Below are 18,148 nucleotides of genomic sequence, written 5' to 3' on the forward strand. Positions count from 1 at the left end.
AAAGCTTTTAAAAACACAGGTTCAAAATTAGACCACTGCTCAAGGCACAACTGGTACATCCAACAATATTAGGACCATCATCTCGTACTCAAACTCCTCCAAACATCATCCTCAGAACATTGAGTTCAAGGAGTTCACACGTTAAATGTGTTCAGTGTGAGTTTCTGATGAACCTCAAGGCAAGCCTATAACAGCAGCCTTCACGCTGTTGTTACCATGACAACCCTCTAAACCCAGAACATGAGGATCCCCATCCTGTATACCAGTGGTACTCCAGAACTATTTCAGAAGGTCCGGTCACACACATTTCCCAGGTGGCAAAGGTCCGGATGGATATAGTCGTTTATCGTCGCGGTAACAAACCCCCCACCTCACAACCTATGACCCCAAACTGTTCAAACTATTCACAGCCCTCTTGTTGGCAGAGACAACGTTTTCTTTTCTTTTTTAAACGAATTTCCTGTAATTCTCCACATTCTACCATGTCTTATGTGTGTTTATATGATACCAGGGGTCGAAGCCCGATCAAGTTGACCCCGTTCTCCTGATTGATCAGACTGTCAGACTGTCTCTGGACCAGTCTCTCCTGATAGATCAGACTGTCTCTGGACCAGTCTCTCTATAGATCAGACTGTCTCTGGACCAGTCTCTCCTGATAGATCAGACTGTCTCTGGACCAGTCTCTCTATAGATCAGACTGTCTCTGGACCAGTCTCTCCTGATAGATCAGACTGTCTCTGGACCAGTCTCTCCTGATAGATCAGACTGTCTCTGGACCAGTCTCTCCTATAGATCAGACTGTCTCTGGACCAGTCTCTCTATAGATCAGACTGTCTCTGGACCAGTCTCTCCTGATTGATCAGACTGTCTCTGGACCTGTCTCTCCTATAGATCAGACTGTCTCTGGACCTGTCTCTCCTATAGATCAGACTGTCTCTGGACCAGTCTCTCCTATAGATCAGACTGTCTCTGGACCAGTCTCTCCTGATAGATCAGACTGTCTCTGGACCAGTCTCTCCTGACAGATCAGACGGTCTCTGGACCAGTCTCTCCTATAGATCAGACTGTCTCTGGACCAGTCTCTCCTGATAGATCAGACTGTCTCTGGACCAGTCTCTCTATAGATCAGACTGTCTCTGGACCAGTCTCTCCTGATAGATCAGACTGTCTCTGGACCAGTCTCTCTATAGATCAGACTGTCTCTGGACCAGTCTCCCCTGATTGATCAGACTGTCTCTGGACCAGTCTCTCCTGATTGATCAGACTGTCTCTGGACCAGTCTCTCCTGATTGATCAGACTGTCTCTGGACCAGTCTCTCCTGATTGATCAGACTGTCTCTGGACCAGTCTCTCCTGATAGATCAGACTGTCTCTGGACCAGTCTCTCTATAGATCTGACTGTCTCTGGACCAGTCTCTCTATAGATCAGACTGTCTCTGGACCTGTCTCTCCTATAGATCAGACTGTCTCTGGACCTGTCTCTCTATAGATCAGACTGTCTCTGGACCAGTCTCTCCTGATTGATCAGACTGTCTCTCCTATAGATCAGGCCGGGAGGGTTTCCTTATGTGATTGTGGTCTGACCTTAGAATGTCTGTCATCATTTACGGTCATGACCGCATTGTTGGGAAACATTTAGTAAGTAAGTATTTCCCTGTAATCAGAGGAATCCCTGTCAGCTGTTGTTGATTGGCAGTAATGTATTATATTATATTGTTGCCATTGTTTTATTGAAAATCACATGACACGATCAAAGTTTAATTACTCTGCAAACTTTATTCAGACATTTTTGCATAATTTATTTACAGCACCCCTTTCATACACTCCCACACGAACCAGACCTACATCACTGGTTTAGTAAATAAAGCTTTGGTATTAATAGGTTTCATCATGTGGTTAAAGCTTCCCAGAGCGCAGCAGGGAACATTCTAAAACTGAGATGACATCAAAGCATTACAAAAGGTCATAGGTTTGGAAGAATGTGCAAAAGGTTGGTTATAAAAAAAACTTTGTTCCAAAGCTAACAGGAAATGCAGTCATTCAAACTGGACAGGCAAGTTACGGTCAACACAAACAAACATACCTCAACATTGTGTGCATCCCAAATGGCACCCTATATAGTGCACTACTTTAGACCAGAGCCCATAGGGTAGTGCACTGTATAAGGGAATAGGGTGCCATTTGGGACAGCCTATAAGACACGATCCTCCGTTCCCGTTCTCTCTCCTTATTGGTTTGTTCCTCCTGGAGGAATAAGGGACACTTTTGGTCGGCTGTTATCTTGTAACAATCTTTTCAAGTGTGCCAGAATTATCACTATTATAATTATAATGTATTCTACTATTTAAATTTTCTAAACTCAAAATACAACGTCTGCAAGGCAGCATATGACAAAATAAAGCTAAATTAAATATATAACCCGCCCCCAAAAATTAAGAATTGCAACAGTAGAAATACTAAAAGTCCACATCAGCACCTAAAAACAACTATTTTATTCCAGAAACTAAGACCCATGCAACAAAAACACTTCTAACTAAAGACAGAGAAAACCTTAAGATTATTTCTATACAGCTGGCGCTGTATGACACTTTAAATACACACACAGTAAGAATAATGAAATAAATATGAGTTGATATATGGTTCATTAAAAAGACGGATGCTCCCATCAGGAAGAGAAGAATAGACCCAGGACAGTTTAAAAACATCTGGAGAACAGTTCCTCAGCACCGTTCTCCAGAGAATGACGGAGAACAGTTCCTCAGCACCGTTCTCCAGAGAATGACGGAGAACAGTTCCTCAGCACCGTTCTCCAGAGAATGACGGAGAACAGTTCCTCAGCACCGTTCTCCAGAGAATGACGGAGAACAGTTCCTCAGCACCGTTCTCCAGAGAATGACGGAGAACAGTTCCTCAGCACCGTTCTCCAGAGAATGACGGAGAACAGTTCCTCAGCACCGTTCTCCAGAGAATGACGGAGAACAGTTCCTCAGCACCGTTCTCCAGAGAATGACGGAGAACAGTTCCTCAGCACCGTTCTCCAGAGAATGACGGAGAACAGTTCCTCAGCACCGTTCTCCAGAGAATGACGGAGAACAGTTCCTCAGCACCGTTCTCCAGAGAATGACGGAGAACAGTTCCTCAGCACCGTTCTCCAGAGAATGACGGAGAACAGTTCCTCAGCACCGTTCTCCAGAGAATGACTGCGTACTGTCAGCAGCCAGGCACTGACGGATGTTGGAGTTGTCAATAGATCTTCCTGAAGTGTTGACTGATTTTGTGATCTATTCCCTTTAGAATACACTACCTTTGGGCCAGGGCCCAGAGTGCTCTGGTCAACAGTAGTGCACTATATAAGGAAAAGGGTGGTGTTTGGGCCACATCCATGCTTCTCCTGGAGTGTTCATTACATTGCAGTGTAGGTCGAAGCACTCAGACCTTGCCTTCGTTTCCCTTTGATCTTCAGAGATCCATAACGGGCCTGTTGGAAAGAACACATTGGTTATTATTAGAAAACAAAGCCACCCTCATTAGACTGGTACAACTCTGACCTCGTTAATATACTACAACAAGCATCACAGACCCTTTCAAAAAGACTGAAGACGCTTTCATATACTGCAGACCAGTGGTCACCAACCTTTTCTCTGGCTAGATCCCTTTCATATACTGCAGACCAGTGGTCACCAACCTTTTCTCTGTCTAGATCCCTTTCATATACTGCAGACCAGTGGTCACCAACCTTTTCTCTGTCTAGATCCCTTTCATATACTGTAGACCAGTGGTCACCAACCTTTTCTCTGGCTAGATCCCTTTCATATACTGCAGACCAGTGGTCACCAACCTTTTCTCTGTCTAGATCCCTTTCATATACTGCAGACCAGTGGTCACCAACCTTTTCTCTGTCTAGATCCCTTTCATATACTGTAGACCAGTGGTCACCAACCTTTTCTCTGTCTAGATCCCTTTCATATACTGCAGACCAGTGGTCACCAACCTTTTCTCTGTCTAGATCCCTTTCATATACTGCAGAGCAGTGGTCACCAACCTTTTCTCTGTCTAGATCCCTTTCATATACTGCAGAGCAGTGGTCACCAACCTTTTCTCTGTCTAGATCCCTTTCATATACTGCAGACCAGTGGTCACCAACCTTTTCTCTGTCTAGATCCCTTTCATATACTGCAGACCAGTGGTCACCAACCTTTTCTCTGTCTAGATCCCTTCCATATACTGCAGACCAGTGGTCACCAACCTTTTCTCTGTCTAGATCCCTTTCATATACTGCAGACCAGTGGTCACCAACCTTTTCTCTGTCTAGATCCCTTTCATATACTGCAGACCAGTGGTCACCAACCTTTTCTCTGTCTAGATCCCTTTCATAGTCACAAAGCAAGCAGAGCTCTACCACTCAGGTTTTTAAAAAACATTACTTAAAATGTAACATGAACCTAATAAAAACAGTACTGTAGGAATGAGGTTCATGCAGTAGGCCTAATACATTATCACAGCATATTGGCTATATGCCTGGCCTGCCAGTATAGTTATTCTCAGACCATATTATATTTCACAACTTGAGCTTTGATAACAAAACAGATCAGTTGGTGTATTACTTGCGAGGCACAGTTGAGAATAAATTGAAATAATTATCTTGTTTATTTTACTGGACTGATGGTACCTGCATCTGATGGTCATGGTGCTTTCAAGACAACTGGGAACTGTCAAGAAAACGAGGTCAGATCATGACGTCATGATCTTTACGTTGGAAAGTCGGAGCTCTAGAAAGATGCCTGAGTTGGATGACTGTTCGAAACGGTTTTTCCCCAGTCGGATCTAGTTTTTCTCTGGGTTCCCAGTTGTCTTGAAGGCAGGGCTATAGATACCCTTGGCTCCACAGTCATTGCAGCTGCAGTCGAATGGAAGTAGGGAGAAGCCTGTTTGATGTTTTTTAACAGTGCTGAATAAAAACAAACATGAACTCAGTCATAAAAACAGCAGCTCTTTGCTGTATTCTTTGACAGTCTCACTCTGGTTTTGAAGTCTCATGTAGGCTAGTATCAAACTTTGCTGGAAGCTGTAGGCACGGTGACGTGAGCTATCCGATTGGCCAGCGCAGTAGCCACACTCGATTTAGCTACAGATCTCCTGGTCTGCTGGGTAGGCGGACTTAAGACTTCTCAGAGAAATGAAAAAGGTTCAAAGTGGGAACACTTTGCCTACCTGGTGCACAGGGCTTCTGAATCAAGTTCACCTACCGCCAACAGGGCTTCTGAATCAAGGTCACCTACCGCCAACAGGGCTTCTGAATCAAGGTCACCTACCGCCAACAGGGCTTCTGAATCAAGGTCACCTACCGCCAACAGGGCTTCTGAATCAAGGTCACCTACCGCCAACAGGGCTTCTGAATCAAGGTCACCTACCGCCAACAGGGCTTCTGAATCAAGGTCACCTACCGCCAACAGGGCTTCTGAACCAAGGTCACCTACCGCCAACAGGGCTTCTGAACCAAGGTCACCTACCGCCAACAGGGCTTCTGAACCAAGGTCACCTACCGCCAACAGGGCTTCTGAACCAAGGTCACCTACCGCCAACAGGGCTTCTGAATCAAGGTCACCTACCGCCAACAGGGCTTCTGAATCAAGGTCACCTACCGCCAACAGGGCTTCTGAATCAAGGTCACCTACCGCCAACAGGGCTTCTGAACCAAGGTCACCTACCGCCAACAGGGCTTCTGAACCAAGGTCACCTACCGCCAACAGGGCTTCTGAACCAAGGTCACCTACTGCCAACAGCACAACACCAATAATAAGAAAAGGAGCATACGTCTTCATCGTTGGCTTTCTACAGAAATGTTTGGTGATGGACCGGTTGGTGACCACTGCATTAGAGACCTAGTATTTATCCATATCAGAACCAGAGGAGAGTAGCCGCAGACGCACATCTTTACGGGCTTTAGAGTGTGTTATATTCAGACTTACATCTTTACAGGCTTCAGAGTGTGTTATATTCAGACTTACATCTTTACAGGCTTCAGAGTGTGTTATATTCAGACTTACATCTTTACAGGCTTCAGAGTGTGTTATATTCAGACTTACATCTTTACAGGCTTCAGAGTGTGTTATATTCAGACTTACATCTTTACAGGCTTCAGAGTGTGTTATATTCAGACTTACATCTTTACAGGCTTCAGAGTGTGTTATATTCAGACTTACATCTTTACAGGCTTCAGAGTGTGTTATATTCAGACTTACATCTTTACAGGCTTCAGAGTGTGTTATATTCAGACTTACATCTTTACAGGCTTCAGAGTGTGTTATATTCAGACTTACATCTTTACAGGCTTCAGAGTGTGTTATATTCAGACTTACATCTTTACAGGCTTCAGAGTGTGTTATATTCAGACTTACATCTTTACAGGCTTCAGAGTGTGTTATATTCAGACTTACATCTTTACAGGCTTCAGAGTGTGTTATATTCAGACTTACATCTTTACAGCCTTTAGAGTGTGTTATATTCAGACTTACATCTTTACAGGCTTCAGAGTGTGTTATATTCAGACTTACATCTTTACAGGCTTCAGAGTGTGTTATATTCAGACTTACATCTTTACAGGCTTCAGAGTGTGTTATATTCAGACTTACATCTTTACAGCCTTTAGAGTGTGTTATATTCAGACTTACATCTTTACAGGCTTCAGAGTGTGTTATATTCAGACTTACATCTTTACAGGCTTCAGAGTGTGTTATATTCAGACTTACATCTTTACAGGCTTCAGAGTGTGTTATATTCAGACTTACATCTTTACAGGCTTCAGAGTGTGTTATATTCAGACTTACATCTTTACAGGCTTCAGAGTGTGTTATATTCAGACTTACATCTTTACAGGCTTCAGAGTGTGTTATATTCAGACTTACATCTTTACAGGCTTTAGAGTGTGTTATATTCAGACTTACATCTTTACAGGCTTCAGAGTGTGTTATATTCAGACTTACATCTTTACAGGCTTTAGAGTGTGTTATATTCAGACTTACATCTTTACGGGCTTTAGAGTGTGTTATATTCAGACTTACATCTTTACAGGCTTCAGAGTGTGTTATATTCAGACTTACATCTTTACGGGCTTTAGAGCGCATGATCTTGACACTCTGGGACCTCCTCAGACCTCTCTGGGTGACAGCCTCGTCCTCTGAGAAAAGTTGTTCCCCCTCCTCATCTGTCCTGTCCTCCTGCTCGTAGGCATAGTACTCTGGGGAGACATGTCCACATTAGTTAGGCATAGTACTCTGGGGAGACATGTCCACATTAGTTAGGCATAGTACTCTGGGGAGACATGTCCACATTAGTTAGGCATAGTACTCTGGGGAGACATGTCCACATTAGTTAGGCATAGTACAACTGAAACAGAAGCATGTTAACTTGGTCTTCTGAGCTGACTCCTAGGTCCTTATGGTAGAAGTGCTGTGTCAAAAGGGGACTGACTGACTGCTGTGTTGGAGAGAGACAGGCCACCTGGGGACAAAGCCCCTCACTGGGGCTGAATTCCACAGCTAAGGCCACACAACAACCAATGGTGTCATCCACTGACAGATTCCTATAACATACACTACATGACCAACAGTATGTAGATACTGCAGGCCATTCAGGTTCTTCCACACTGACCTCCACAAACCATTTCTGTATGGACCTCACTTTGTGCACAGGGGCATTGTCATGCTGAAACAGGAAAGGGCCTTCCCCAAACTGTTGCCACAAAGTTGGAAGCACAGAATCGTCTAGAATGTCATTGTATGCTGTTGCATTAAGATTTCCCTTCACTGGAACTAAGGGGCCTAGCCCAAACCATGAAAAACAGCCCCAGACCATTATTCCTCCTCCACCAAACTTTACAGTTGGCACTACGCATTGGGGCAGGAAGCGTTCTCCTGGCATCTGTCAAACCCAGATTCGTCCATCGGACTGCCAGATGGTGAAGCATGCATGATTCATCACTCCAGAGAACGCGTTTCCACTGCTCCAGAGTCCAATGGCGGCGAGCTTTACACCACTCCAGCTGACGCTTGGCATTGCGCATGTTGATCTTAGGCTTGTATGCGGCTGCTTGGCCATGGAAACCCACTTCATGAAGCGCAGATGAATCCTATAACAGTGCCATGTTGAAAGTCACTGAGCTCTTCAGTAAGGCCATTCAACTGCCAGTGTTTGTCTATGGAGATTGCATGGCGGTGTGCTCGATTTTATACACCTGTCAGCAACGGGTGTGGCTGAAATAGCCGAATCCACTAATTTGAAGGGGTGTCCACATACTTTTGTATCTATAGTGTATGTTGTGGTTAGCTGATACTTAAAATACCTTCCCAGGCATTGTAAGATCTTGCAGGCGTCAGCAACATCTACGCTCTGGAACGCGGACTGGGTCTCTCTTGTCACAGAGGACATGTGACCAGTCATGTGACCAGCCATGGGACCAGCAGCTCTCAGCTCTGCTGAGCTGGCTCTCTGAGTGGGGGGGTCTGTGCTGAGCTGGCTCTCTGAGTGGGGGGGTCTGTGCTGAGCTGGCTCTCTGAGTGGGGGGGTCTGTGCTGCGGTGTGTGGGGTCAGAGCCACAGTGGGCTGGGGGAGGGAAGGGGGGGGGGGGAGGGAGTGTGGAACAGCTGCTGCCCCATGCCCTGCTGGTCTCAGGCTGATGGACACCAAGAGAGAACCCCCACCACCATAACCACTGCTAACTAACTGGGGCTATTCTGTTCTGTAATATCATCACTGTGCTATGACCACTACTAGCTGACTGGGGCAATTCTGTTCTGTAATATCATCACTGTGCTATGACCACTACTAGCTGACTGGGGCAATTCTGTTCTGTAATATCATCACTGTGCTATGACCACTACTAACTGACTGGGGCAATTCTGTTCTGTGCTGTGAGTCACGACAGCTGACATTCTACCAGCCTCCACCAGGGGGCAGCAGTAACATTCTACCAGCCTCCACCAGGGGGCAGCAGTAACATTCTACCAGCCTCCACCAGGGGGCAGCAGTAACATTCTACCAGCCTCCACCAGGGGGCAGCAGTAACATTCTACCAGCCTCCACCAGGGGGCAGCAGTAACATTCTACCAGCCTCCACCAGGGGGCAGCAGTAACATTCTACCAGCCTCCACCAGGGGGCGGCAGTAACACAGTAACAGACTCTATACCTCCTCTCCTTTGTTCCTGTAGCTGCAGCTCGTCACATCTGCTCTCCATTCTAGAAATATGACTGTTTCCTCAGGATCTGGAGCCACTATTAAATCTACAAGGCTATTTATACTTGTTTTAGGGTTTAAACTTTCTGCAACCTATGAGATATGTTTTTTATGCTAGCCTTCACACAGTCCAAGGCAAACTGGTATGTGTCATATGAAGCTATTGAGACCTATTGGTTGACAGTTGTTTTAGAAATACATCTAATTCTCCACATAAAGGATCATTTTCGTAGTATGAGAAGTGAGGAGCACATTCCATTCATTCCACCAATTATCTGTATCCCTTATTAGAATCTTTAATATCCTGCATCTGTCTTCTACAATACCTCTGACTGGTCACAGCTGAGCTAGCTGGCAGCACGCGACGCCAGCCCAGCCCAGCCCAGCCCAGCCCAGCCCAGCCCAGTCCAGCCCAGCCCAGCCCAGCCCAGCCCAGCCCAGCCCAGCCCAGCGTGATGACAAGTAATGGGACTTTCCCTCCCTGAGAACAGAACCAACCAACCCCTCCCTGTACTGAGCCCGTCAGCCTGAGGAGAACAGAACCAACCAACCCCTCCCTGCACTGAGCCTGAGGAGAACAGAACCAACCAACCCCTCCCTGCACTGAGCCTGTCAGCCTGAGGAGAACAGAACCAACCAACCCCTCCCTGTACTGAGCCCGTCAGCCTGAGGAGAACAGAACCAACCAACCCCTCCCTGTACTGAGCCCGTCAGCCTGAGGAGAACAGAACCAACCAACCCCTCCCTGTACTGAGCCTGTCAGCCTGAGGAGAACAGAACCAACCAACCCCTCCCTGTACTGAGCCCGTCAGCCTGAGGAGAACAGAACCAACCAACCCCTCCCTGCACTGAGCCTGTCAGCCTGAGGAGAACAGAACCAACCAACCCCTCCCTGCACTGAGCCTGAGGAGAACAGAACCAACCAACCCCTCCCTGTACTGAGCCCGTCAGCCTGAGGAGAACAGAACCAACCAACCCCTCCCTGTACTGAGCCCGTCAGCCTGACCCCTCCCTGCACTGAGCCCGTCAGCCTGAGGAGAACAGAACCAACCAACCCCTCCCTCACTGAGCCTGAGGAGAACAGAACCAACCAACCCCTCCCTCACTGAGCCTGTCAGCCTGAGGAGAACAGAACCAACCAACCCCTCCCTCACTGAGCCTGTCAGCCTGAGGAGAACAGAACCAACCAACCCCTCCCCTCCCTGAGCCCGTCAGCCTGAGGAGAACAGAACCAACCAACCCCACCCTGCACTGAGCCCGTCAGCCTGAGGAGAACAATAGAACAGACCCAACCATGTATGTATCCTAAATAGCACCCTATTCCCTTTCCAGTGCACTAGTTTTGACCAGGGCCCAGAGGGAAGCCCATAGGACTCTGGCCAAAAGTAGTACACTATTTAGGGGATAGGATGCAATTTGGGATGCACACATTGGCTTCCTCCACTGACCACATCCTCTTTAAAAACAGCACAGGAAAACATATCCTGGATGAAGACCTAAAGGGTAAAGAACTAAAGGGTTTGAGGTGGTTTCTTCTTCAACTAAAAACTACAATTAACATGTCACTTAATCAGTTGACATTGACATCATTCCCTGGGGTTCTTTCTGCTCCCTCTTATAAAGCGCTTGGCATCTGAAAGCAGCTCTCTTTATGACGGCTTCATTCCAGACGAGATGAAATGACCTGGATGCTAGTGGAATGACCAACAGGGAGCGGAGGGAGGACAGGCATTAGCAGAGAGACGAGAGAGAGAGAGCAGAGAGCATCAGGTATTCTTCTCAGAGCCTGTCGATCACAGAGAGCATCAGGTATTCTTCTCAGAGCCTGTCGATCACAGAGAGCATCAGGTATTCTTCTCAGAGCCTGTCCATCACAGAGAGCATCAGGTATTCTTCTCAGAGCCTGTCCATCACAGAGAGCATCAGGTATTCTTCTCAGAGCCTGTCCATCACAGAGAGCATCAGGTATTCTTCTCAGAGCCTGTCCATCACAGAGAGCATCAGGTATTCTTCTCAGAGCCTGTCCATCACAGAGAGCATCAGGTATTCTTCTCAGAGCCTGTCCATCACAGAGAGCATCAGGTATTCTTCTCAGAGCCTGTCCATCACAGAGAGATGTGGGTTTCATCTTCCGACGGCACGAAGCTGCGCCACTCCTTTAATGTAACAGAGCGAAGGGCGGAGAATAGAGACAAGGGGTGCAACCCAAATGGCAGCCTATTCCCTATATAGTGCACTGGTCACACTACATAGGAGTGCACTGGTCACACTACATAGGGAACAGGGTGCAGAATGTAACCAAGAACACATCTGTGCTTTCAGCTGGTCAGCAGGTCCAGTGTGTAATGTGATGGCCTTCAGATGGTCAGCAGGTCCAGTGTGACGGCCTTCAGATGGTCAGCAGGTCCAGTGTGTAATGTGACGGCCTTCAGATGGTCAGCAGGTCCAGTGTGTAATGTGATGGCCTCCAGATGGTCAGCTGGTCCAGTGTGTAATGTGATGGCCTTCAGATGGTCAGCAGGTCCAGTGTGTAATGTGATGGCCTCCAGATGGTCAGCAGGTCCAGTGTGACGGCCTTCAGATGGTCAGCAGGTCCAGTGTGTAATGTGATGGCCTCCAGATGGTCAGCAGGTCCAGTGTGTAATGTGATGGCCTTCAGCTGGTCCAGTGTGTAATGTGATGGCCTTCAGATGGTCAGCAGGTCCAGTGTGTAATGTGATGGCCTTCAGCTGGTCCAGTGTGTATTGTGACGGCCTTCAGATGGTCAGCAGGTCCAGTGTGTAATGTGACGGCCTTCAGATGGTCAGCAGGTCCAGTGTGTAATGTGATGGCCTTCAGATGGTCAGCAGGTCCAGTGTGTAATGTGATGGCCTTCAGATGGTCAGCAGGTCCAGTGTGTATTGTGACGGCCTTCAGCTGGTCATTATCCTGACTAAAATGATAATGTTGCATTCTTTCCAGTAGAAGTTAAACTATACTAGACAAATATATAAGACACATGTAAAGTGTTGGTCCCATGTTTCATGAGCTGAAATAAAACTTCTGCACAAACTGTCAGAAACCATCTCAGGGAAGCTCATTCTGCGTGCTCGTCGTCCTCACCAGGCTCTTGACCCGACTGCAGTTCAGTGTCGTAACCGACTGGGGTAATGGTATGGGCAGGCATAAGCTACGGACACCAACACAATAGCATTTTAATCGATGGCAATTTGAATGCACAGAGATACCATGACGAGATCCTGAGGCCCATTGTCGTGCCATTCATCCGCCGCCATCACCTCATGTTTCAGCATGATAATGCACGGCCCCATGTCGCAAGGACCTTTACACAATTCTTGGAAGCTGGAAAATGTCCCAGTTCTTCCATGGCCTGCATACTCAGACAGGTCACCCATTAAGCATGTTTGGGATACTCTGGGGAAAATACAATACATCACAAGAGTACCACTCTTCATATTTTCAAGCATTGTGGTGGCTGCGTCATGTTATGGGTATGCTTGTCATCGGCAAGGACTAGGGAGTTTTTCAAAAAAAGGAATGGAGCTAAGCACAGGCAAAATTCTAGAGGAAAACCTGGTTCAGTCTGCTTTCCACCAGACACTGGAAGATGAATTCACCTTTCAGCAGGACAATAACCTAAAACACAAGGCCAAATCTACACTGGAGTTGCTCACCAAGAAGACAGTGAATGTTCCTGAGTGGACGAGTTACAGTTTTGACTGAAATCTACTTGAAAATCTATGGCAAGACCTGAAAATGGTTGTGTAGCAATGATCAACAACCAATTTGACAGAGTTTGAAGAATTTAGAAAATAATAAAATGGGCAGATATTGTACAATCCAGGTGTGAAAGCTCTTAAGAGACTTACCCAGAAACACTCACAGCTGTAATCGCTGCCAAAGGTGATTCTAACATGTATTGACTCAGGGGTGTGAATACTTATGTAAATGTTATATTTCAGTATTTCATTTGTAATACATTTGCTAAAAAATGTCTACAAACATTGACTTTGTCACTATGGGTATTGTGTGTAGATGGGAGAGGAACAAGTGAAGGGGTATGAATACTTTCTGAAGGCACTGGACCAGCATCCCAAATGGCACCCTATACCCTATAGAGTGCACTGCTTTTGACCAGGGCTCACAGGGAATAGGGTGAGCCAACCCATGTTGCTCAACACAGCTACAGCTATAGAGGATGTTTGAGGAAGGTGGAGACAGGAGTCTTACCGTGTCGTAACTGGATCCCCTTTGGATCAATGATTACCAGACAAGTGGAAGGTACTAGGGGAAAGGTTAATGTAAGGTGTGTGTGGACCACGTCATACCTGTTCTGTCGGTAGCGTCTGCGGTGAGAGCCCTCCTGCTCACGGCAGGGTTGCCGGCATGGGCTGTATAGATCTGATTGGCTGCTGCGTCGTCGAGGGGTATCTGGGTCAGGTCATGCATACTGAAGCTCCTCAGTTTCTCTGTGATGGCCCCCTGGCCCTACACACACACACACACACACACACACACACACACACACACACACACAGTTAGTGTCATCACTCGGATAACACTGTCATCTAAAACGCCTCCCAACTCTCCACGTGACATCATGACTCCAGTATCTTACTGTGCTCTGACCCATACAGTAACATGCTGATGGAGTATATCTGTTTCTGGAAAACTACTACATAGGATCCATTTTCAGGAATCTATTTGCAGTGATTTCAAACAGCTTATGATAATGCAGAACCTTTTCCATAACCAAACTGAGGAACAGACAGGATGTGTACTATCATGAAGGGAACATTAGTGGTTAAATGATGTGTGTACAGCGCAGCTTGACAACAGAAAGACACCAAACGCCATAAAACTAAGGAAGTGAATCTGAATGATCTGAGGACTTTCTCCTCCATGCTGCAGTATAATAACTGTCATTATTACCTCAGAGGGCTGGCGTTAGTAGTGCTGGGTTCCTACAGACAGACAGCATGTCACACAGTATTGGTGGAAAGACAGATCAACACCACCGGTAGGACACAGTCAGGAGGACAGAGAGAGATCAACACCAACGTTAGGACACAGTCAGGAGGACAGAGAGAGATCAACACCAACGTTAGGACACAGTCAGGAGGACAGGAAGACAGAGAGAGAGAGAGAGAGAGAGAGATCAACACCAACGTTAGGACACAGTCAGGAGGACAGGAAGACAGAGAGAGATCAACACCAACGTTAGGACACAGTCAGGAGGACAGGAAGACAGAGAGAGAGAGAGAGAGAAAGAGAGAGAGATCAACACCAACGTTAGGACACAGTCAGGAGGACAGGAAGACAGAGAGAGAGAGAGAGAGAGAGAGATCAACACCAACGTTAGGACACAGTCAGGAGGACAGGAAGACAGAGAGAGAGAGAGAGACAGAGAGATCAACACCAACGTTAGGACACAGTCAGGAGGACAGAAAAAAAATAAGAGACTAGGAGGAGGAGGGGAAAAAGTAGAGCCATAGAAGATCTGATCAATGGGCTGGTTTAATACAGGCAGAGTAGAGCCATAGAAGGTCTGATCAACGGGCTGGTTTAATACAGGCAGAGTAGAGCCATAGAAGATCTGATCAATGGGCTGGTTTAATACAGGCAGAGTAGAGCCATAGAAGGTCTGATCAATGGGCTGGTTTAATACAGGCAGAGTAGAGCCATAGAAGGTCTGATCAATGGGCTGGTTTAATACAGGCAGAGTAGAGCCATAGAAGATCTGATCGATGGGCTGGTTTAATACAGGCAGAGTAGAGCCATAGAAGATCTGATCAATGGGCTGGTTTAATACAGGCAGAGTAGAGCCATAGAAGGTCTGATCAATGGGCTGGTTTAATACAGGCAGAGTAGAGCCATAGAAGATCTGATCAATGGGCTGGTTTAATACAGGCAGAGTAGAGCCATAGAAGATCTGATCAATGGGCTGGTTTAATACAGGCAGAGTAGAGCCATAGAAGATCTGATCAATGGGCTGGTTTAATACAGGCAGAGTAGAGCCATAGAAGGTCTGATCAATGGGCTGGTTTAATACAGGCAGAGTAGAGCCATAGAAGGTCTGATCAATGGGCTGGTTTAATACAGGCAGAGTAGAGCCATAGAAGATCTGATCAATGGGCTGGTTTAATACAGGCAGAGTAGAGCCATAGAAGATCTGATCAATGGGCTGGTTTAATACAGGCAGAGTAGAGCCATAGAAGGTCTGATCAATGGGCTGGTTTAATACAGGCAGAGTAGAGCCATAGAAGGTCTGATCAATGGGCTGGTTTAATACAGACAGAGTAGAGCCATAGAAGGTCTGATCAATGGGCTGGTTTAATACAGGCAGAGTAGAGCCATAGAAGGTCTGATCAATGGGCTGGTTTAATACAGGCAGAGTAGAGCCATAGAAGATCTGATCAATGGGCTGGTTTAATACAGGCAGAGTAGAGCCATAGAAGGTCTGATCAATGGGCTGGTTTAATACAGGCAGAGTAGAGCCATAGAAGGTCTGATCAATGGGCTGGTTTAATACAGGCAGAGTAGAGCCATAGAATATCTGATCAATGGGCTGGTTTAATACAGGCAGAGTAGAGCCATAGAAGGTCTGATCAATGGGCTGGTTTAATACAGGCAGAGTAGAGCCATAGAAGGTCTGATCAATGGGCTGGTTTAATACAGGCAGAGTAGAGCCATAGAAGATCTGATCAATGGGCTGGTTTAATACAGGCAGAGTAGAGCCATAGAAGGTCTGATCAATGGGCTGGTTTAATACAGGCAGAGTAGAGCCATAGAAGGTCTGATCAATGGGCTGGTTTAATACAGGCAGAGTAGAGCCATAGAAGGTCTGATCAATGGGCTGGTTTAATACAGGCAGAGTAGAGCCATAGAAGGTCTGATCAATGGGCTGGTTTAATACAGGCAGAGTAGAGCCATAGAAGGTCTGATCAATGGGCTGGTTTAATACAGACAGAGTAGAGCCATAGAAGGTCTGATCAATGGGCTGGTTTAATACAGGCAGAGTAGAGCCATAGAAGATCTGATCAATGGGCTGGTTTAATACAGGCAGAGTAGAGCCATAGAAGATCTGATCAATGGGCTGGTTTAATAGAGGCAGAGTAGAGCCATAGAAGATCTGATCAATGGGCTGGTTTAATACAGGCAGAGTAGAGCCATAGAAGATCTGATCAATGGGCTGGTTTAATACAGGCAGAGTAGAGCCATAGAATATCTGATCAATGGGCTGGTTTAATAGAGGCAGAGTAGAGCCATAGAAGATCTGATCAATGGGCTGGTTTAATACAGGCAGAGTAGAGCCATAGAATATCTGATCAATGGGCTGGTTTAATACAGGCAGAGTAGAGCCATAGAAGATCTGATCAATGGGCTGGTTTAATACAGGCAGAGTAGAGCCATAGAAGGTCTGATCAATGGGCTGGTTTAATACAGGCAGAGTAGAACCATAGAAGATCTGATCAATGGGCTGGTTTAATACAGGCAGAGTAGAGCCATAGAAGATCTGATCAATGGGCTGGTTTAATACAGGCAGAGTAGAGCCATAGAAGATCTGATCAATGGGCTGGTTTAATAGAGGCAGAGTAGAGCCATAGAAGATCTGATCAATGGGCTGGTTTAATACAGGCAGAGTAGAGCCATAGAATATCTGATCAATGGGCTGGTTTAATACAGGCAGAGTAGAGCCATAGAAGATCTGATCAATGGGCTGGTTTAATACAGGCAGAGTAGAGCCATAGAAGGTCTGATCAATGGGCTGGTTTAATACAGGCAGAGTAGAGCCATAGAAGATCTGATCAATGGGCTGGTTTAATACAGGCAGAGTCGAGCCATAGAAGCTTTTTACAGAGAGAGAGGCTGCTGGATGCAGAGTCAAGGTTATACGCTGTCTCTGACTTTGTGTTGAGAGATAGGACATATAAAGGCAGCCTATTGTTGCTTTATCCAGGCCTGGGCTGATGCTCTATCCCAGCTAGCATGCTCATGTTGTTTATCCAGGCCTGATGCTCTATCCCAGCTAGCATGCTCATGTTGTTTATCCAGGCCTGATGCTCTATCCCAGCTAGCATGCTCATGTTGTTTATCCAGGCCTGGGCTGATGCTCTATCCCAGCTAGCATGCTCATGTTGTTTATCCAGGCCTGGGCTGATGCTCTATCCCAGCTAGCATGCTCATGTTGTTTATCCAGGCCTGATGCTCTATCCCAGCTAGCATGCTCATGTTGTTTATCCAGGCCTGATGCTCTATCCCAGCTAGCATGCTCATGTTGTTTATCCTGGCCTGATGCTCTATTCCAGCTAGCATGCTCATGTTGTTTATCCAGGCCTGGCCTGATGCCACAACAATGATTCAACCACATCAGGAGAACACTTTTGAGGTCTGGGAAAAATATAATAAGTATGTTCTTTTTGGGTGTAGATACACTTTAATTCAAGTGCAAGAAACGTGTTTGGTTAGCGGTGTTTCTGTAGCAGATGTGATTGCAGAGTTTCCAAATACAAAATGGCCACATACAGGTAGGCGTCGGCTACTCTGTAGTTAACATTTAAATGAAAAGGTTTTTTGTAAAGCCTTTCCATCTCTACCAGAAGACGGTTATCATTAGCATGCTAACGGCTACACAACGTGGTAGACCACCGAGCACACAGACTGGGGCATTCCTGTGCTGTTTCAGAAAGATGTAGGAAAATACCAAATCACCGATGCATTTAGTTCATGTCTTATGATTAACTTTGTCAAATTAATTAATTTTCTAATAAGCTCAACACATTTAGTTGATTTCCTACTAAGTTCAACACATTTAGTTGATTTCCTACTAAGTTCAATACATTTTAGGATATTGTTGTATTCCGTTTGTAATGTCTGGATTCCGTGATTCCGCCCGCATGGCAGGTTTTATAGGG

General features: G+C 46.2%; 1 protein-coding gene across 4 annotated transcripts in view; it reads right to left on the reverse strand.

Moving 5' to 3' along the window:
• Positions 1 to 1,752: 1,752 nt before the first annotated feature.
• The window catches only part of LOC311124640 (receptor expression-enhancing protein 3-like), a 51,583-nt gene continuing 35,187 nt past the window's right edge, over positions 1,753 to 18,148 (reverse strand). The window contains exons 6-10 of one of the 4 annotated variants that reach the window (XR_014612782.1): positions 13,562 to 13,721; positions 7,101 to 7,237; positions 2,822 to 3,478; positions 2,189 to 2,705; positions 1,753 to 2,113 (exon numbers count right to left, since the gene is read on the reverse strand). Coding sequence is in view for 1 of the 4 variants with exons in the window: in XM_084198752.1 (XP_084054878.1) it covers positions 3,404 to 3,478; positions 7,101 to 7,237; positions 13,562 to 13,721 (372 nt within the window). In the remaining 3 variants the exon portion in view is untranslated. Of the gene's footprint in view, positions 3,479 to 7,100; positions 7,238 to 13,561; positions 13,722 to 18,148 lie in introns of all 4 variants that reach the window. The other 3 variants (XR_014612781.1, XR_014612783.1, XM_084198752.1) reach the window with 3 other exon arrangements.

The sequence above is a fragment of the Coregonus lavaretus genome, assembly GCF_964263955.1.
Source record: "Coregonus lavaretus genome assembly, contig: HAP1_SCAFFOLD_451, whole genome shotgun sequence".
In the NCBI taxonomy this organism is placed as follows: Eukaryota; Metazoa; Chordata; class Actinopteri; order Salmoniformes; family Salmonidae; genus Coregonus; species Coregonus lavaretus.